The sequence below is a fragment of the Hippocampus comes genome, unplaced genomic scaffold (genome assembly GCF_001891065.2).
Source record: "Hippocampus comes isolate QL1 unplaced genomic scaffold, H_comes_QL1_v1.1 scaffold104, whole genome shotgun sequence".
Lineage (NCBI taxonomy): Eukaryota > Metazoa > Chordata > Actinopteri > Syngnathiformes > Syngnathidae > Hippocampus > Hippocampus comes.
This window is the reverse complement of record NW_017806072.1, coordinates 2,982,930-3,005,957: the sequence shown is the minus strand read 5'-3', so window position 1 is coordinate 3,005,957 and position 23,028 is coordinate 2,982,930. Positions and strand designations below refer to the sequence as shown.

Sequence of the window (23,028 nt, the reverse complement as noted above, 5' to 3'; positions counted from 1 at the left end):
CGATGAGCGAGAGAGCAAAGGTCCAACTATGGAATAATCTGCATTCCAACAAGATGTGACATGTCACTAGGTTCCCTGGGAGCGGAGATTAATTAGAAGGTAGTGAATATTGATGTGACATTTATCAGTGGAGAAATATGATGGAGGTAATGTTGGGGGAGCTGTGGCCAGGGATCATTCATTTTGCCATCGGCTGTCACAGCGCTCGTATCCTGTCTTTCCGGGCGTCGCCTTCCAGCTAAGTATTTTAATCCATACTCCTGTCCTCATTTTGTCAGCCATCTGCCTTTGAGTATAGAAAGAGAAGGCTTGGTAGAAGTTTTTTTTTCTTTTTTTCAAAGTCGTTATCGAATAGAGGCAAGTGTGCAATCTTCAATTCTATTCTGTCGTTTATACAGAGTAAAGTTCATCCCCGTTACTGTGCCTTGGATGCTAAATAATTATTGCCTTGAATAAGAATGGCTGCTGTGGGGAATCTATCGAATGAGCTTCTGAATTGAATCATGACTGGAATTATTGTTTACCCTCAATGAATTGTTTCCATGCAGACCTGAGAAGGAGTGTTTGAATCAAACAAAGCATAGAACTTAATTCCTAATGAATAATCCATTCGTATTGTACATACTGAAAAGCTAGACACCAGCTTCCACTTCTCGCTTAAAGATATGAATGAGAATTAAAAGTCACCGTGTTGTTGTTGTCATGAAGATCTCCTACCACAACATTAGGTATGCCTGTACAATTTGCAAGCTTCAAACGCAAGAAGCTTTTGCCTTTACGGAGAAAAGAATGTCATTTTAGATGAAACTGTCAGAGTAATATCAAATTAACAATTATATTAGTTATTGCGTATAATGCGGGGCAGTTCAACATGATCACAATGAACGTGCAAAATAACAAAGGGATTGCGAAAATAATATCTCTCTGGGCGGCATGGTGATGGACTGGTTAGCACCGTTGCTTCACAGTTTCGAAGTTCATCCATCTGTCCATCCATCCATTTCCAACACCGCTTATCCTGAACAGGGTCGCGGGGAGTTGCTGGAGTTTCTCCTAGCTGACTTTGGGAGGAAGGCAGACGACACCCTGAACTGGTCACCAGTCAGTCGCAGGGCACATATGGAGACAAACAACCATCCACACCCACATACACACCGTCGCTGAGTGGGAACCGATCCCACGCTGCCCGCACACAAGTCAGGCGAGTGCACAATACTACACAATCAGCGACATTGCAGTTTAGAAGTTCTGGGTCCAAATCCGGGCTCCGATTTTCCTGTTGTGGAGTTGGCATGTTCTTCCCGTGCCTGCGTGGGTTTTCTCTGGGTACTCCGCTTTCATTCCACACAAAGCATGCATGGTAGTTTAAGTGGTCACTCTAAACGGGCCTTTGGTGTGATTGTGAGCGTGAATGGTTGTTTGCCTTTGTGTGCCTTGCGATTGGCTGGCAACCAGTTCACGGTGTGCCCCGCCTCTTGCCAAAAGAATGTTTGGATAGCCTCCAACACACCCGTGACGCTAGTGAGTGTGTACAGTACAAAGACTTGTCTTGCTGAAATTTTATAAATTATATCAACAATTGACAGTACCGTTTCTCTCACATTACATTCAATGGTTAAAATTGGAATGCGGGGGTCTACCTGATGTTGAGATGGGTAAGTGCATGTACTGTACTTTCCACAGACAAGTAAACAACTCAAAGTCATGCATCGAACTATACATTTGTTCCAGCCTTCAGTTTTACTCAAACAATATAGAGAAGATTTAATGGGACCACCATATATCCGGTGTCCAACAGTGATATAAACATTCTTTTTGTTCACACTCCATACTGCTCCGACACAACTTCTCATTGGGGACAGTCAGCCTAAGCATGTGCTACATTTGTGCCAGACAGTAGAGTAGAGTTTGTCCTTCTGCAGATTAGTTTCTTTGTCCAAATAAAAGCGTAATTGCATTTTGGATTGCAGCAGAGGGAAACGTCCTCAGACTTTCAGCAGCCATTGTGTCTTTTGTTCCAACACACTGCAAAAATGACTGCATTAATTAAAATGTTCTCATCAACTGGTTCCACTCAATTTTTTTCTATGCTAAATGCAAAAACATGGTCATCTAATTAATATGAAGTGAAAAGAAAATGCACATTACTGCTCTTTCATTTTGTGAAATATGTGTGCATGCATCTATTTAAGGAGAGCTGTATGCACTGTGATGGTTCACTGGGCATGTTCAACAAAGACTGAGGGTAGGTACTTGAGTAAGGACTTGCAAATCTAAGTTACAGTGATGATAACATCTGACCTGCTCATTTTGCAAGCCTTTCACCTTTTATGGCCTATTGCAAACGATCAACAAACCATATAGATGTCAAACGAATGCCATGCTCGCATATTCATTTTGAAATTCAACAAAATAACCGATGCTAAACTCAACAAAACAGTTTAGAAACTCTCCAAAAACTACTGGAGGAAGAAGCAATTAGGCGAGCCCAACCTGTTTGTGTCAAAATAACTCAATTTTACCCCAGAACTGTTGTCCCCTAAATGTGGTTTACTTTAATGTGTTAAATAGCACTGTATCCCTAGCTGTCAAACATGTATTAACAGTTTGTCATGAAACTCAAATAGCCTTGCAATGAGAGACTCATGCGTCATGCTTTTTAAGCATTTGCCATCTTTAAAAAAAAAAAAACAGAACTGTTGTCCCCTAAATGTGGTTTACTTTAATCAAGCAAATCCCATCTTATATACATACAGCAGCTATGTACCATAAAGACTTCATTTTTCTACCAAGAGTGTTAAATAGCACTGTATCCTTAGCTGTCATACATGTATTAACAGCTAAAAAAAAAACTGTACTTACCTCTATGCAAATGAGGCAAAGTAAGCATATTTTTTCATGAGGCCAAATTAAATAAAAAATACCTGCATGGTTGTTCATCTATGCACAGTGCGTGCGTGCGTGCGTGCGTGCGTGCGTGCGTGCGTGTGTGTGTGATGGTCTGTCTGTTGCACTCACGATTCCTGGCCACTTTTTAATTTACCTTCTGCCTGCTCTAGCGTAAGGATGCTGCTCTCAGTAAGTAGTGAGTTGTTAGGGAAATATCATGCTTGCTTGCATGTAAATATTGCACGTGTTCAAACATTTTAATCTTACACTAAAGTACCGCCATTAACCTTCAGCTAAGGAAGATAAAATGCATCACTCATGAAATCAATTGAGTAACCGTCAGATAAAAGAGAAAAAAATGGTCATAAACACAAGAAACCTACTTTTTTTTTGGGGGGGGGGGGTACCTGTAATTAAAGGTGTTGTTCCTACTAGGTTTATGTTGAATGTTAATGCTTAATGTTAAAATGTGACAACATCATTTTGGGTACCATTACAGGAATCAAATGTCACTTAATCAGAAATACATTCATCAGTTTTATCTTTCCTTCTCCACCCTGATTTATAGAATTGAATCCCATTCAGCTTCTCCCTCGTGACTTGCTATATTTCATTGCTGTACGGACTAATTTTTTGTTTCCATGTACTGTTTGATGATTGAAAGGTGATGAATTTCCTCCCCAGCTAACTTGTGCTGAGGTTCTGGTTTTCTTTAGTTTTGATCTGTGAGTTATTCAACATGCACTTAAGGTTTGCCAGGTTTCTCTTCTGAAACCCTCAATATGGTCTAGTCTTTTTAAGCATTATTCCTCCAAAGCCAAAAAACCTGAGAAGAAATTCTGTTGCTCTACTTTCTGCGGTTGTCGCTGCCACTAGTGAGCTGATCAAAACATCATGAAAACTTAAAAGTACCCTGAGAAGGTTGGAGTTTTTTCAGTGCACTCAAGTCAGCTTTAGTGATATGTATTTAAATAACATGCATGTGATATCCTTTCATTTCATGTTCTTCCCGATTGAGAATTCAATTATACTGTTCACACTTCTCTCCCGGGAATTATCCTGTATTTAGGGGACAACCGTGTATCACACAAAGTGACTGTTTGCTCGGCCCTACATACGACGGGCCAATGTCTAGTCCGGCTTTCGTTACTATGGCAACCGAGGAAGAAATGCTGGCATTGCGACTAAAGCCGGTTTGACTTGTGGAAGCCTAGAGCGTGGAAAAAAAGTAGCCACCAAGTCACTTCATTATTATTTATTTATTTATATATGTATTTATTTACTCATGAAAGCAACACTATACACCAAACTGTGTGTATGTGGCTCTTGGACACATCACCAAGCACAAATAGTCCGGCCCCACAGCCCCCGGTGAAAAAAAACAAACAAACCCCCAAATGCAGCTCTGTTTATGTTTTTGCTTTGACAGAATAGTACTTGTGGGTTGTGTGGCGGGTGGACTCCAACTATTTTTTTAACGTGGCTTTAGATTTGAGAAAAGTAAATTTTTCATCATAGGTTTCTTGAAAGAAAAAGTTTCAGTTTTTCTAGAAATTACAATCAAATGTGCCAGGAGGACATAACATTTGCCAAGCATTGAGACCGGTTGAAACCAGCTTTTGTGCAGTTTTTATGCATTTCTTTATGGTATATTTTCAGACCAGACCTCTACATTATACCAACAATCAACATGCATTAATGCAAAATGTCAAATGAAGGGGCCTGCACACTGCCCTCAAATCAGACCCTTGCCGATGTATTTTTCAGAAGTCATACTGACACGTCTTCAGAAACCCCTTTCAATTATTTTTGCGCCATAGTGGAGTTCAGATTTTTGGTCCTTAATAATGAATGGATCATCCGCCTTCACTGACCACTATCACTGCAAATATCAGATTCGTGTGTGATTTGTGCTCACATATAATTGAATCTGGCATCTGGAAACCAATTCTGTGTGTTTTTTGCACATGGAAATTGATAGTCAAGGAGAACACACTAACATTTTGTATCCATCTCTGAAAGCTTCTTCCATCAACACTGAGAGATACTGAGCTGAGAGAGTGCTGATACTGTGTTATTGATGGTTAGCACAGCGTTAATATATTCCCTGGTATCCACTGAGTTGTACTCTGCTCTTCCATATTTGCTGTATTTTTCATATCCCCTCTTTTGTGATCCACTCACACTTCTGATTCTGATGTCATGACTTGTCTCTTGCAGTTGGGTACAGAGTGGACCGCTCCAGGCGAGTTCAACAAATTCAGGTCTCAGTCCTCAAAGTCTGTGCAGTAAGTACCTGTGACATGCTCACTTTTTTTTCCAAGCAGCCAATTTCCTCTGAACAACTATAAAGCAACCAAAGGCTAACTTTTGCTTAGTATCAAGAGCGCCCTCCATTGTCAAAAGTAGTAAATAGTCGTCACAAATCTCTGAAAATAAATTGACATGCCTCTCTTGGTGAGAGAGAGAGAGAGAGAGAGAGAGAGAGAGAGAAACAGAAAGAGAGAGAGAGAGAGAGACACACACACACACACACACACACACAAACACACACACACACACACACACTCACCTTATTCTCTCTTACGCTTTGTGTGCATTGTGTAAATGTAACCTCCTCACTAAATGCAGCAGAACGTTCTGACTGCTTGCTAAGAGTTAAATAAAAGAAAAAATGGAAATGGGTCTCAGGGCGGCGGCACGGTTGTCCAGTGGTTAGCGCGTCGACCTCACAGTGCAGAGGTACCGGCTTTAATTCCAGCTCTGGCCTCCCTGTGTGGAGTTTGCATGTTCTCCCCGGGCCTGCGTGGGTTTTCTCCGGGTACTCCGGTTTCCTCCCACATTCCAAAACCATGCATGGCAGGCTGATTGGACACTCAAAATTGCCCCTAGGTGTGAGTGCGAGCACGAATGGTTGTTTGTCTCTGTGTGCCCTGCGATTGGCTGGCAACCGGTTCAGGGTGTCCACCGCCTACTGCCCGAAGACGGCTGGGATAGGCTCCAGCACCCCCGGCGACCCTTGTGAGGATAAGCGGATCGGAAAATGGATGGATGGATGGGTCTCAGGGCTGTGGCTTGGTGTGCAAGGTGACTTAAGTCGAATTTGTCTCCGTGTGAATGCTCACATGCTTGAGGGGAACAACTTCAGAAGATACCGTGAATGTTCGATCTGAACATAATTAGGCAACATCTTGTTTGATGTTCTTCATGTGGGCCTGTGTCCTAGGGCATATATTCATGCTTTCCTGCACAAGCAAATGTGCACATGTTAACTACATTCTTTTGAGGTCATTATATCACAAAGGCAGCATTGTTGATAATGGATTTGTCTGACTTTTGAGTTTGCTGCCTCCTTTCCACGGTTCGCATTTAGAGGAACAGAAGAAAGGTCAACAACTGTATTTGATAAGGTCAGGAGTGATTTTGTGTCTCCGTGACACAAAGGGCAATGACCATACCAGCATCTGCCATGCTCATTGTGTTCTGTGCATGTATTTCATTTGCATCTCTTTACCCATTTCAAGAACTTTGTTCAGCATCCATGACTTTGATGCTGAAAATTGGTCACTAGTGCATAGTTCCAATTTTTTGATCCAGTAATAGGCTTTCAGAATCACATCCATTTCCTCACAGTTGCATCATTGCCCTATTGCAATATTATATATTTTTCTTATTGTTAAAAGACTATTGGGAGCCATTTAGACAAGATTCTTGTGTGGAAACATAAATGAGTACACCCCCGTTGAAAAGTACAAACATGCATTTCTAAACTCAGCTGTGGTTTTATCATCTCAAATTTTGTAATTGCCAGTTTCAAAAATACATTAAATGAGTTAGTTGATTGATCTGTGTGCATATAAATCTCATTTGCAATCAATGGCCTACATTTATGGGAATACTTTGTAGAATAGACTATGCCATTAAAGAAAATGTTTAATTAAAAAAAAACTAAAGGTTTTATAACGTCGTCGTTATGTAGACTATTCCTTTATAGTTGATGCTGCATTTTTCTTAATTTTTGGTGAGGATCTGGCATACTTTTGACATTTGCACAGTACATTATTCTTGCAAGATTTTGTGTATGTTGGGCGGTTATGTGCAGAGCAGGATTAATTAATACTAAAGCAAACATTATTCTTCAAATTTGGTGGGATAGTAATGAATTGAGCAAATTAGCAGTGCTCACTTCGTAAACATGTCTTTGCATCTGAGAGTGTGTATGACAAAGGACATTTTATCCCATGCAATTTGCAATATTCTTAAACTAGCACTCTCAGGTTCTGAACTGAGCTGAATAATAATTTTGGATTCAAGAAATGCAGACTCAGACAAAGTGCGATAACAAAAATATTTATTCGAGAAAAGCGCACCAAGAAAGTACAAACTGAAATCACTGGTGACAAGGAGCCAGGGAAAAACAATGCAAGGTACAAGAAAACACCGAGAATACATAAATGAAATATCAGGTAGTCCAACAACACAAACCCAAAGATCAAGGTCGATAAAAAGGAATAATGACAATACTTACAAAGTTCTATGACAGAACATGTGACTATGAAAAATATCGAGAGGTCTAGAATTAAACACTTGAAGCACAACAAGCGAGCAAGGTCAACAATCCGACAGAGACTAGGCAACTTGGCAGTCCTTAAATACTTGGCAAGGCTTGGTGGGGAAACGCGGAACACGTGCGCCTGCTCTAGGGAAACACCCTTCACTCCAGCTGGAGCTGAAACACAATCGAAACAGACAGAACATGACAAGCAAAAAAATAATTCATTAAATATGATTAAAATACGGGCGATACGGTGGTCGTCTGGTTAGCACATCCGCCTTACAGTGCAGAGGTACAGGGCTCGATTCCGGCTCCGGCCTTTCTGTGTGGAGTTTGCATGTTCTCTTGGTGTTGCATGTTTTCTCCGGGTACTCCGGTTTCCTCCCAGATTCCAAAAACATGCATGGCAGGTTGATGGAACACTCTAGATTGTCCCTCGGTGTGAGTGAGAGCGCGGATGGTTGTTAGTCTCTGTGTGCCCTGCGATTGGCTGGCAACCAGTTCAGGGTGTCCCCCGCCTTTTGCCCAAAGACAGCTGGGATAGGCAGCACCCCTCGCAACCCTTGTGAGGATAAGTGGATCGGAAAATGGATGGATGGATGATTAAAATATGTGACATGAATTTGACTGTCACTCGCTAGATTGAAAAAATCAGTTTTTATGAATGAAAAGTTCATTAGCAATGCCCATGCAAACTCCCGTACAGTACTGTACATTCAGGGCCATTAGAGACTGTTTACAGTCTTCACTCAACACAGTCTTTATCCAGCCTCTGAGTTTATGCCCTGTTGTTCTAGATCAGATTTCATTGACAGGCTGAAGTAGCATAAAAGAAAACTAGCTGAGTGTGGGTCACACAAGAACACACACAAGACTGGTGAGCATCATTTGCTGATGTTGTTATGAAAAAAAAAACCCCAAAAAACACAACAACACTTATCTGTTAGGCTTTCCGTTTCTTTTCTCATGCTTTGTAGCATGGTTATTTATGTCACGGATCGCTGGAGCTGCACAGCAGCGGCAGTTAAGTGAACAGTGACTAATGGCTTTTGTAAGCCTGAATCATATTGTCAGGGAACGAAGCATTGTGCGGTTGAGGGCTTCACAAGAAACAATTCACTCGCCTGTCAGAGGGCTCATAGATGTAGTCTAGAGGTGTTGAATCCTTGCCACACGCTGCGCCCCGCAACACCACGCAAGCACGCACACACACACACACACACACACACACACACACACACACACACACACACACACATGCACGAGCGCAGGTTAATCTGTGTTGGACACCTGGAGTCTATTAAATGATAACTTTTCGTCAATTCATCAATAAATCAGTGATTGTGCTATTGGCCTTTAATATGCCAAACTAAAAATATTTTTTCTTCCAAGAGACCTTTAATAATTGTAGTGGTTCATCTTTATAGGAACAGTTTGGAGAAGGCCTTTGTGTGCCATGACTGTGTGCTAATGCGCACAGCACGGTCCATAAAGGAATGCCCGGATGAATGGATAAACTTTCTACGTCCGTGTCTGCGCATGAGGACTGTTGTGAACAAATGGCATCCGAGCAACCCAAGACCTCTATCAAGTGGTCGGAATGTTTTATGATAGGGTTACGCTTCACCAAACTGCACCGTCAATACAATTGCACAGGTTTTCATTTCATCAAACCAAATCTGACAATGGTGAACACGACATCATTTTGCATGTCCTCTTCTGAACTTCGGATCTGCACCAGAATCAGAGGAAAGTGAAACAGTGAAACAACAATGAAACATAAGCTCTTGGTCAGAGGAAATGAATGCAGAAAAAGATGACGATCTTCTGAAAGGCAAACTGTTTCCAATGAATTGAGAAGAGAAGATCAATTCGAAAGTCTGCATTTTAAATCGATTCCATTGTTATTTTTGTGATTCAAAGACCGTGACGGTGACAGTGAGGTGAAGTGATAGTTTGGCACTGTCTGCGCTGGGTCACAGGCGACACTTTAGCTGTCAGATGAGGAACCCAGATAAGTCAGACAACAGTATCTCTGTTCTCTGACATAGCAGTTGGAGCCTTGGGCTATGTAGACGGCACTGACTGTTCGCTAAAAATGTCCATATGTGAATGTACCTCGTTGAATACTAACTTTGCATCTGCGTCTTCATTTACGCAACACGGCGGGATGGGATTGACAATTAGCGGAAGATCAGAAGGAATATTTTGTAAAACATACTGGAAAGCAATTAGCGCTGACTGAATCCTGAGCCAGAGTTGCAGGGGGAAAAATAATCTGTGATCATTTGACAGCCATTTGCAAGCATGGTGGATTTCGCCTGTTCTTGTTCAAGAAGTGAAACTGAAAAGCAGGAGCTGACCTGTGACTGTGGCGTGCTGAGGAGCAACAGCAGAAGAGCATTCCAAGGTTATCTGTGATGCTGCAGCTGGCATTTTGAAGGAGTCCAAGAACTGGGGGAAATGGCATTTACGCCCGACCCTCCTCAGACATGTGGGCAATGATGTGACTTCTTCTCTTCCTGCATTGTATGCACGCGTGTGAATGTGCGTGCACTCTTGAATCCCCCTCTGCCTTTCTACTTTCTTCCCCCCTCTTCTTCTCCTGTGTCTTTACCCTTTACTCCCAAGCATTTTGCATCCTGGAAACATGGGATTTCTTTTCTCATGGATCATGTCGAAAGTTGGATGGAGAGCTTTTTTCCCCAGTCAGTGTCAGTGAGTGAAACTGAAAGAAGGGTGCCTCTTGGTGAAATATTACTATCTATAATAGAATCATTGAAGTTCTGGTGTAAAGAATTGAGCATGTCGAGAGGACAGTGTAATACCTTCATGGGTTGTTATAGGACTGCTGATGGAAATTTTGAGCAAGAACAATAATAAGAAAACAAATAACACAAAAACACAAAGGGCAGTTATTAAACATACCGTAATGTAAGCATCTGAACTACATGTACGTGTATGTATGTTCACAGACATCGTCTGTGTGTTGTATGGACTGTGTACTTAATGTGTTAAAATGTTTACTGTCATCAGAATGCGTACACGGGAATGGCCATTCAGCAAGGCGAATGTCCTAGTTGTTTTTTTTTTTTCCTTTTCTGTTTTTAGCGCTAGCTAGCCAAGTCAGCAACTTTTTTTATTTACGCCAATTTTCATTTGGCATTCAATTCGTAAGCGTTAAGAGTTTTCTGTCTTATTTACTCACCTGAATTTGACCTGTATGAGTCAAAAATATGGAGTATGAGTGGAAATGGAGTATGAGTGGAAAATATAACCTTCATTTTCTGAGTTAGCCCACACTTAATTACACAAAGGAACAATAGTGCGCTCCTAGACAGCAGCCAATTGTCAAAAACAAACAAACAAACACCACATGTTGGCGTATTCGTACTCAAGGAAAACTTTGTAGAAAAGTTCATTTATTTCAGTGGTCCAATTAAAAATGTGCAACCTGTATTGTTTCATTACACACAGGGAAAAATATTTGTGTTATTTATTTTGTTAATAATGTGCAACGATTTGAGCAGGCAGCCAACAAAAAGCCCAAATTCTCAAGTAATTCGAAAACAGTATTACGTAACAAAAAAAAAATTCTAAATATAGAAACTGGGAAAGAATTGGCCTTCAGAAAAGTATTTCACATTAATTTAAGTGTTTAATGAATCTTTCTCACTTGAGCTACTCAAATAAATTGAACCTTTCTACAATTTTTCTAGTGTATATTATTGTGATACAACATGAGATACTTCCCTCACGAGTGCATTTCTCACATTGTCCCGCTCAAAGTCATGGGTTGAACAGACTGAAAGTTGTTTCCGGTTGACTTCTTTGTTCTGTTCTCTTCTCTTTTGGCCTTCGTTGGTTGCCTGCCTGTTACGGCACATGACGGGAGTCTGGTGACACATATCACATTGTCTGTGACAGTTTGCCGATACGCACAGTTGCTTGTGTGCAATCAGGATGTCTAAGCCGCTGTTGATGTGCATCTTTTTAGACTGTGAAAGACTGCGTGACGTCTGGTTGGCAGTAACGCATGAGCATCACCGCATATTAATGCGGGTTGTTCTGGCCAGACATGATCAGAGAGTCGTGCCCATGCTAAGTCACTTATCTGAAAGCAAATTACATGTGGCAATGTAAGCAGTTATGGAAATATCTCTGATGTACCGAGGTAGCGTGAGCGTGTTGTACAAATAGACGTGTACTTATGCAAGTAGACAATAGCTGTGTCCGGATCTGATCACATGATCGGAAAATAAATGCAGTGAGCATAATGTGATTTTCATCTGATTGGGGACCGGGGCCACATGATATTTTTTCTTAATTTTCTGAAATTGTATAGTGACCAAATAATCCAAGTATATAATAATTTAAGTATTTTTATTTTTTATGGGGGTGGTGTAGTGCTCACAGTGTCAGTTTTAGAGCCTCGCACACGCACAGAGGCACGCCTGCCGATGCACATTCTACCTCCACACTGCAGTAGAGCGTAAATTGTTTGAAGCAACAAGGAGAGACAAATGATGTGTGGGTAAGCCAAAAAACATGTTTAAAATAGCTTAAGTCTGCCTTGCCGAAAGCAGTCTCACTGGAAGGCACAATAGTTGAGAGAGCGACAGACAGGTGAGCAATTGTGACGAATTGTCCAAACGACGTAACTTCAAATAGAAGTTGTTTAACTGTCAGGTTCAGAAATAATATCTTGGATCTCAGAAATTCAGGCTCAGACAAATTGCGATCACCAAAATTATTTATTTTACAGAAAAGCGCACCGATAAAGTACAAACAGAAATCGCTGGACAAAATGAGCCAGGAGGAACAATCCATAAACTAAAAGCGCTTGCAAAAGGCAATTTACAAGGAAAAACACAGAGAATACACAAACAAAATGTCAAGTGTCCAATAATGCATTCCAAAAGATCAAGAGCAAAAAAAATATATATATATATGTATAATAATAATAATAAATAAATAATAATATACCTAACAACAAGGAACTATGAAAGCAACTATGAATGGTATCAGGCGGTCGAGAAAAGAACACATGAGGCACAACAGCACTCAAGGTCAATAATGTGACAGAGACTTGGCCACTTGGCAGTCCTTAAATCCTTGGCAAGCAACAGGTGCGCCTGCTGGAGGGAAACGCCCTTCACTCCAGCTGGAGCTGAAACCCAAGCCAAACAGACAGAATATGACATTAACAAGTGGAAATTATTTGTGTTTCCCCACCGGTTACCATTTAACCATGAGACCATAAATCACTCGTGTTGTTTGTAGATGAGAGAAGTCACGCAAGTTCCCACCAACTACGTAGCTGCATGCACTTGTCATTTCAAAGTAAATCCAGTTATAAACACAAAATATACACATTTTGGAGAATGACTTTTTAAATGAGAAAAAAAGTGAAATAGTAATACTAAATGATGAATGAAATGGATACATGAACGGTTTAGTTCTAAATGAACTTGTTTTTACACTTCGTTTTTTTGAGACTCTTGATGACATATAAAAGACAGAAAAGTTGGGAGAAGAACAAAGAGAGCAAATTGTTTGGCAGGGTAATCCACCATTTTTGTATACTTTGCTACGAGTTCCCCCTTAAATCCTAGGGTGTTACTTGTCAGCTTCATCAAAGGGAACTTTCAATCACTTGCAACTTTCTTTGTCCCCGCGGTGGCTTATTGAACACAAACTACTTTCAAGATGCTTCTGATGAACTCGTGGGATGACGCTGGCTCAAGAAAACACTCAATAAAGTTGCACGCGTGCACGGGATGCTTTGTTTGGGACGACATTCCATTTGGAGTTTTTTACCCGCACAAAAACTGAAAGCGAAATTGTCAAAAAAAGAAATCAGATTAAAATGAGGGCATACAAAAACCGACGTTGCATTGTACTACAGGGTATGCAAAGCCAAATTCCAAATGCATACGAGTGTTTTTTACCCTGCACATACCTCTTACAGTGGCAATCGGCATGCAGCATTGAACAATTGTGAGCACACTTACGAATGGTTCATTTGTTTCAAGGTCAAGGAAAGTGTCATCAGAGGTAGGATAATACTCAGTCTTACTGATGAATTTCCTTTCCAGCGATCTTGATACACTGCTACGGTTGCAGTAGCACTTGATAATATTGCTTCTCACATATGCAAGACCCCCTGGTGGTCGCTCACTTTGGCCAGGAATACAAAAACCAAAGTGAGAAAAGCTGAATCAGAGGTGCGTTGAAACACCTTGTTGTAATGCTGAACCCCTTGGCAAATTGGGTCGATAGTTGCGGATACTTGTGGATACAGGAATGTACAAGTGTCACATTGAGAGAAGGCACAGGCGAGATACGGATGAAGTGGAGGGAGGGGAATGAGCAGCAAAGATATACGGAGGCTGCAGGGGGGGAGCAGCATGAGCAGTATGCTGGATTAAAGCAATGCATGAGAAATGGATTGAAGACACAGTGAGAGGGTGAGTAGGAGAAAAGTGAAGTTTGTGCATCTCCTTGGGGCAGCTACAAACACTGCGATCACGACTGTCGAGAGGAGGAGGAGGCTAAATCAAGGGCTGGGGTGGCAAGTCAGATAGCATTAATTAGAAAATGAGGAAATTGCTGAGGCCGGAGGACACATTGCAGATGTGTGCTGACAGGGAGAGCAATGAAAAGACAGCTGGTGTTTTTTTTTTTTTTTTTTTAACAAGGGCAAAAAGTATCTTGTCTCACGCTGGCACTCTGTGCTGTCTTCTCTATTGCTCCGGTTGGGGGGGCCAAGCATAGTATGTGTGCATGTGTTGTGTATGCCTGTGTGCGTGCGAGTGTGTGAATGTGTGCGTTTGTCACTGTGGATCAAAGTTTCCCAATGACCTGTGCTCTGGGTTTTATATCTTTGGCAGTAACAGCCTAATAGCTGGTTTTAAGGGGTTTTTTTTCAGCTAAGAAACAAAACCTCCACACTTTTCAGAAAAATACCTTTGACTTCACCTGTGGGTGAGCTCTGTCTCCGTATTTTTATCCTCCATTTAATACTGCATTCGAGATTTCAGGAGAATAGGAATGCTTCGGAGTTCAACCCTCAAAGCACAAACCAGAAAACGTGTGATGACTTTGCAGCACATTTAATTGTTTTTTTCCAACTGTAGGACTTTGTGGGAGTTCTTGCCAACAGCTTGGCTTCACATCGCCATCTTCCAGGAATCCAAACGAATTGTCGAAGGTGGTGCAATGGTGCTGGGCTTGAATACCTTTTCTCAGGTGCCCGAAATTGATCCCCACGCAACACGAATTTGAAGCAGTTTTCAACAAACAATGGATGTACAAATAAAGGAGAAAGCAATAGGTTCAAGCATTGTCAGTTAATACATAAGCGTTTTAGTTCAGAAAAATGCAGATAGTGCTATTTTGGGAGTAGCGTACAGTGATACCTCTACTTACGAAATTAATTGGTTCTGGAAGAAATTTTTTCACGAGAAAATTTTGGAAGTAGAGACGCGTTTTCCATGTAAATGCCCTAATTCGTTCCAAGCCCCCCAAAATTCAGACATAAATGTTTCCTAAAGCATGAAAAGGCATCAAAATATGGAACAAATACATGTTACAATTAGATTATTGCACAATAAATGAGAGTTGTGCATAATGTAAAAAAAAAAAAAAAATAGAGTAAAGAATAAAAATGATGGTCATTTAACTTTGAACTCCATCCTCATCGTTTCTTTTGCCTTCTTTAGTGCCTGTTCTCTTTCAGAAGTGGTTTTTGCCTGGCGTTTTGTCACAAAACGATCCAAGGACGTTTGCGTTTGTTGGCTTGTAACAATCCTTCAAAAATGTCCAAGGCAAACATCAGCATAGTGAGCGATCGCCCGACTGGTGAACACTTTTTCTCGGGATACACATTTAAGTCAAACTATCGTAACACCTCATGGCTCGAGGGGCGAATGGCAAGGACGCTGCAGAGACACATATCTATCCATCTACACACATAGACACATACGGTAGAGGTCCCTCTTAGTCAATGGGATGCCAGGATGATGCTCGTTAATAGCCAATGGCAGAGCAGCTATAAGTATGTTGCATTCAGGAAACTCGGAGCTGTGAGTAACGGCCCATACTGTATTTTTAGTATTCGTATCTCAAAAGTTCTTTTGCAACAAGAGGCAATATTTTCCTGCTGAGACGTTTCGTAACTTGAACATTTCGTATGAAGAGATGTTCGTAAGTAGAGCTACCACTGTATACTTTTGTTCGAAGGAATAACAAAGTAGATACAGTTTCTTCATGTTTGATTTAGAATAGCATGTTAAAGTCAGGGCCCAATTCATTTGCATAATGGGAACAAAAGCTATGATCAGGATTTGATTTTTACTGTTTTGTTTAAATTCAAACCCTGCTACTGTTCTGAAGCAACCTGCTCTGAGTAGGAACTGTGACTCCAAGTTGTTCATTGTTCATTGCACTTTTGCACCTTGTAGCACGTAGACCACATCTTTCAGGAATTTCTCGAATACAGCGTGGCTCCAAGAAGAAACACTCCAAATTGGGCTAATTACTCCGGAAATGAGACTTTTGTTCTGTGTGCTCCTCTGATCTATGGTCGCATGAAAATAGCTTTTCTTTTTATCTCCCGTCTTTTCACTTGCCCTTCACTGGTTTTTTTCTGTCTTCCTTTTCCGACACAGAGCTGTGAATCAAATCATGTCTCAGTGAGATGTATTAATTTAAAGTTCTTTCTTTGTTTCTCCCATTCATCATCACCGCTCCTCCTTTATCTTTCCTACCACTCGTTTGTGTCTTCATTCGATTTAACCCAAGCTCTGCGTGATCCGTCACTGGAAGACTGGCGAAACCATCCTTAAACATGCTCACGCACCCACACCTATACCTACACACACACACACACAAATTGCCAACACTACCATCCACACTCTCCTCAATTCAATTCAATTCCCACCCGACCAAGCATTACTCAATTGGAACATTGTAATCATTCGATTGTATTCATTACATTTTGAATACACATATATAGATGTTTTTGCTATGTGATCATTTTTAATTAGTTTTTGTCAAAGTATTCTCCCCTTTGTAAGCTAGGAGCTCAGACGGTGTTTAGGTGGCATCACTTGGAAAAGGTCAGTCAGGTTGGCGAGAGCCGAAAATGGCACTCGTGCTGGCATCTCAGCAGCCAATGTGAGAGATGAGCAGTACTCATGAGAGGCTTAACCTCTTATGCACCTTCTGTGATTTATCACACACACAATGACGAAAATGTGTGCACATGGCATAACTGGTGACCCTCGTCCTGCAGCCTTTGCCCTTTTCATTTTACTCTGTCTCCTACACTGGGGGGGACGCATTGTATTATTGGATGCAGGCATGGTAAAACGTACGCTAGCTTAAAAAATACAGTAGCATGCATGCAGGCTACTGTATGTCAGTCTATGTTTTTAAAAAGGCAGCGGCAGCAAAACTGAGTTCTGTTGTACTTTATTGAAGTTTGAACAATGTACTCACGTTATTTTTTGGATCAATCCTCATCATCAAATCCAAGAAAGTCCTAATCTTCTGTATCTAATATGAACAGCTGGGCAAAGTTCATAATCAAACACACCAGGTTCCCTCACGCCATTGTAAGAGCCAGTCTCGTTGCCGTATGGCTCCTCAGAAAGGATGCCGGCTTTTGTGAAAGCTCGAACAACAGTGCAAGCAGACACGTTAGCCCAAGCATGCGCAATGCATTCACAAATTGCGGCGCAACTCGTCCGTAAAGCTGTGTTCTCTTCTCGCTTTGTCACGTCTGTTCCATTTTCTAAATGGTTCTTTTCACCGATCCCACGTATGATTCCTTCTTCTGATTGGATTTCGTCACTGTGGTCCCTAATTTGTTGGTAACATTGTCAAACAATTTCAATTAATCATTATCGTATCAATGAATGACTTCTATTTTTCCTTTCGTTTCGTTTTCATCCGGGAAAAAAAAAATACTCCTGACGAAATGAATGACAAAAATGTTTTGTCTAAATGGAGTGACAGAAATCTTTTGATTGCAGTGCTTAATTTATAATTTTATATCATTTAATCATTTGAGTCCATTTCAGTATTAGTTATTGTATTTGTTGTTGTTCTTAATAATAATAATAGTAAGCAATGCCCAATTTTCTTTTGTCTTGAATTACTTTTTTTTGTAAGGACTCCCCTAGCACCCATTTTTTTTTTCTTTTTTCAGTCACCAATACGGATTTTTCTTGCTTTAACACGAGGGTAACAAATGTTGAGCCTGTGTGTCATCTCCCAAATCCATGTTACCATACTTCCTGCGGGTGGTTGTGAACACCGACAAGTCTCCACTGAAGAGATTCGAGGGACAACTAATTGCATATTAAATGTGAAGTAATGGGAGTGAGAAGACATTGCAATCTTGTAACAATCAGTGAGACTTGCTTTTCTTGATGAAAAGGATATTTTGTTTTACTCCTGACTGGCTTCACGACATGACATTGATTGTAATGCACATTTGATTGTGTTTGGGCGTTTCCTGGTCTCTTGCTGATCAGTGTCTGCCTCGGCTAAAGGCTTTTGTCTTTGGAATAGAATATATTAGTACACTGTCATTAAAAAAAAAAAAAAAAAATGCAACTACAACAAACATTAGTCAAGCTCTAACAAAAAAAAAATGTTCATAAAAACTTTCATTTCTGCCTAGTATGTGATTGTGTGTCTTTTTTTGAGCATATTCTGTTCTTGCCTCCAAATCCAAAACAGAATTCATCAAAGAGGATGAGCTGGTTTTTGTTTCAGCTGGGAGACAGACGAGGAGAACAGCATCAAAGAAAATCGAAACAAAGAAATCAAAAGAACTGAAAAATTCACCACACAGTGAATCACTTAGAAACAGAGACACAAACAACAATGAAGTATCAATTATTTTCCTTGAAATATCACGTTCCAAAAACGTGCATGGTAGGTTAATGAAACACTCGAAATTGTCCGTAAGTGTGATTGTAAGTGTAAATGGCTGTCTGTCTGCGTGTACACTGCCATTGGCTCATTGGCTGGCAACCAGGTCAGGGTGTCCTCCAGCCTACTGCCCAAAGAAACCTCAGCAATTATTGTGTCAATAGTTAATTTCACTCCTCATCAAAAAAATGTACGTTTTTGTAATGTTCAGTGTAATCTTCCATGTGCAGGAGCCTGATAATTTAAAAACTCATGGACAAAATAACACAGACCCTTCAAGTTTATTTTTCACTTTCACTCGCACTTTGTCCTTGGAAGAGCTGTTGTTTTTCTTCAAAATGGTCCCCCACAGAACATTTTTTTTTCCTTGAGTTTAGTTCCTTTTTTGACTTTAGACAAGAAACTACCTGTACATTGTAAAATCCATTCTACCTTCTGTTGCTTCAAACCTATTGACTTGTGATATAAAAATTAGAGTAGCCTAGACATACATTTACATCTCCAAAATGAAGGTTGATGACCACATCCTTGTACACCAGCCTTTAGAAGTGCGACACCGTTTGCTGGTACGAAGACGGATACTAATAGATGATGTCAAAGGATCATCTTGATGCACACTCATATTATTTTTATTTTTGAACCCACAAAAAAAAACCCAAGGCTTGAAGCAAATACTGTAACTAATGTCCTTCTACATCATTTTGTATTTTTCAAAAATGAATCATCATAATGTAGGTATTATTCTTAGGGGGCTTCTTTTATTGTTTTAGGATTTGGATTTTTTTTTTTAAGTGATTAGTTAATTCTACATCTACTGCATGTGTGTACATGCGTGCACATGCGTGTGTGTATGTGTGTGTGTGTGTGTGTGTGTGTGTGTGTGTGTGTGTGTGTGTGTGTGTGTGTGTGTGTGTGTGTGTGTGTGTATACATACATACATACATACATACAGTGCTGTGAAAAAAGTATTTGGACCCATCCTCGTTTATGTGTTCTTTGAATATTTATCACCCACAAAGGTTTCAATTCATCAACCCAATTTTAATATCACACAGTTATTGCTGCCAAGGGTGGCACAACGCATTATTGGGTTCAGGGGCAATTACTTTTTCACATAGGTACAAGGTAAGTTTGGATTTTTTTTCCTGTCTAAATAAATTAGATTGGCATTTAGAAACTGCATTTTGTATTTCCATGGGTTGTCTCTGTGTGATATTAAAATTGGTTTTGATGAACTCAACCTTTGTGTGTCACTTATATGCAAAGAATACAGAAATCAGGAAGGGAGCAAATAACTCTTCACAGCGCTGAACATGTACATTCTGCTGCGTCACTGCTGCGCTTGCACTTTTAGTCGAAGCTGATAATTTCACAGGTGACAATTCATTTTCTGTGTCTCATAAGTAAGAAACACTGTCTCTCTCTCGCTCTCTCCTCTCAGCCTGATGTCATCTAGACGCTACTACTTTGAGATTCTTCACAAGCAGGATGACAAGGGCTCGGATCACGTGGAGGTTGGGGTGAGTGAAAATGAAACGACACATTAATTGATCTCCTTTTGGCATCGGACCTCTTTTCTTCCCCTTTGCATATGGGGTGGCTTGCAGCTGCCTTGTTTCACGTTTGCTTTGAACATTTGCATTTTGCTCTCAGTGGCACTTTGCAGCGTTTGCAATGACATGTTCAGCATATAAGAAATCCCCACGCATCTCTCAGTCTTGTTTGGCTCCCTTTTCAGCCCTTTTGGAATTAATGTCTGGTTTTCCAGTGTGATAAGCATGAACATAGACTGAAATTAAACTTTCTGTTGATCTCATCGAGTGGATCGAAATCGGTCCATACTTTGCATTTAATGCAGAATTGCTGATCGACCGTAATGTCATAATTTGCACACTCTATCAGTTACATCATTGATTGGATCCGCGAAACAAGACATTACACCACTTCATTCACTTCAGGGTGGTTCTGTGCTGCCGTATTATATAAGTGAGACTGGAAGCTAATGTATATTTAGCCTTGTCTCACATCTTGTTGGCTTTGTGTTAGGAAGCGGGTGTTCTGACTCTGCACCCTCGACCATCCAATTACCAAGTACTGTAATAACGTTCTTGTAGAGTTTTTTTGACTGATAAAACGTCCAAACACCATTCATTTCTTTTTATTCCCCAAAATATCTAGCTACATAATGTGCGTTATTTATTTCATTTTAACATCTATTTAATTCAAAAATAGCTTCCATCACTCCTTTTAAATTACGTGAACTTCCCACACACATTCAGCCACTCACAGATGCAACCAGCGGGCAGGCGTGTTGTTGGAACTAACACGGAAATAGCTCCATTGTTGACAAGAGACACTCAACGTTTGCGACACAAGGATACGTTAGATACTGTGTGTGTGCGCGCGCGTGTGTGTGTGTGTGTGTGTGTGTGTGTGTGTGTGTGTGTGTGTGTGTGTGTGTGTGTGTGTGTGTGTGTGTGTTGGTCACCTTGTCCAGCTGCAATGTTAGGTTTTCTATCTTCTCTCGCCGTAGTGGTGTTTACCACCTGAGGCAAAGATTAGATATGAGTGGCACTTTGTTTCAAGTTTCAAATACCTCTTGTGTGCTACGACTTGGAGTGGGAGGGCATATGATGATGATGATGATGATGATGATGATGATGATGATTATGCTGATGAAAAGAGCTCACCACTTTCGTACATAGGATTTTTTTTTTTTTTTTTTTTTTTACAAGCCTCAGGTTATCATCGTCATGGTGACTGATATTACTGGATCTGCTTCCTACTTTCCCAGGACCATTTTTGTAATCCCTTTCTTTGTTACTTTTTCTCCATTTCCAACCAGCTTCCTCTATCTAACTGCCTACCTCTTTTTATATTTTGATCCCTCCATGAAACCTTCTTAGATTTCCCTGCGTCTTAATGTTCTTAATTGTCTTACCGTATTTGTTGGACCATAGTATTTCAAACCCTGCCCCCTTCAACTTTACCTCACCAGTCTGTACATTCTGCAATTTCAATGTATTGATTGACATCAAGACATCAGAGCAGTATGCGGATGCCATGTTTTTTGCGCGGTGTTGACAAGATGCTGTGCGGTGCCTGGAGGACACCCATATAAACACATTGTCAGAGGTGGTTTGCAAGAAGATGACTGTGTGGGCGAGGAGGACTCAGATGGGCATGGGCATGTTTCGCCACACTTTCTCGCAATGTAGTTTTAGGGTACGTTCACACTGCAGGATATGATGCCCAATTTGGATTTTTTTAGTAAGCTATTCACATCACAAAAACAAATGTGACATCTAAAGCTGCATTTTGGATATGGGTCACTGTGTGATATTAAAATTGGTTTGATGAACCGTAACCTTGGTATGTGATAAATATGCAAAAAACACAGAAATCAGAAAGGGGACAGATACTATTTCACAGCACTGTATATGGCGTATGTATGCAAAAAAGTTGGAAACGACCTGCAATATGGCCTTATAGCGGTCATTAAGCACATTGTTTATTAAATACTCTGGCGAGTACTGTTGTTGTGGTTCATTGGTGGTGCATGGGGTATTATCACGAATAATATAATAGGAGTATAATGTGAACAAGGGCTTGGCAATATATCAAATTTGTTTGATTAATTTGGCATTTTAAAAATCAAGGATTTCAAAATTAGCTTAGTCGGGAAATCGAGATGCATATAAATAAATACACTCTTTTCCTGCCCTTCTGACTTGAGCGGCTAATGTCTGCTTTCCGCCTCTCTGCTACTTCTGCCAAAGGCCATGCTGCCCACTCACCCGGCTCACATTATGTCTGCCGTTGAAGCCCAACAGTTGATACCAAGAAAAGGGACTCATGTTACATCCATGATATGGAAGACGTATTCACATTAGTTACTAACTAAACTACTTAATTGTGGCATTCAAGCAAGTTATGCTCAAGGCATAAATTGCTATTTTTTTGCATGAACTTTGAACGTTACGTTTATGTTCAAACTACAGTAATTTTGGCATTTGACTCAGCATGACTCAGATTTGTTCTTGGTTTTGCTGTTCGGTGCTTTCTACCATCTTTGTTACCGATTTGTTGCTTTACTGTTGTATATGTTAGTTGTTCCTTGTACAGCACTTTGTATGCAGTGATGGCTGTTTGAAAGCGCTCTATAAATACAGTTGAGTTGAGTTGAGTAATTGAAAGTCAAGATACATTGTTGTTGTTTGAACATTCTGCACAGGATTTCTTTTTGCAGAAATCAAACCTTTAAAAATGTTTGTTGGGTTTATTACTTTAATTAAAACCGATATAAAATGTATTTGTCCAAAATGAGTGAAACATAAAAATAGAGAATACATTTTTGGGCCATATCGCGGCAAAAAAGCAGCTTCCTTTAGTCATGAGTATTGATACATTAAAATTGTTTCTTACCTAGCAACTGATTGCTGTTTAAAAATGGATTTTAGCATTCCTTGAATCTTTGGCTACAAGTGGAACCTGACCTCCAAAAATCCTTCAGTCGACATCTCCCCCTCTTGTGAGTATATTAATGTGTACATGTATATAAAGTAGCTAAAATACTTTTCAAATACCTCATTATAAATTGTATTTTGCTACATGACAACTACCTCTTTTAAATTTCC

At 40.4% G+C, this 23,028-nt stretch overlaps 1 protein-coding gene across 1 annotated transcript in view; it reads left to right on the top strand.

Moving 5' to 3' along the window:
• The window catches only part of b4galnt4a (beta-1,4-N-acetyl-galactosaminyl transferase 4a), a 153,266-nt gene that overhangs the window by 108,384 nt on the left and 21,854 nt on the right, over positions 1-23,028 (top strand). The window contains exons 7-8 of the mRNA XM_019894248.1: positions 5,110-5,177; positions 19,833-19,911. Coding sequence (XP_019749807.1) covers positions 5,110-5,177; positions 19,833-19,911 — 147 coding nt within the window. The remainder of the gene's footprint in view (positions 1-5,109; positions 5,178-19,832; positions 19,912-23,028) is intronic.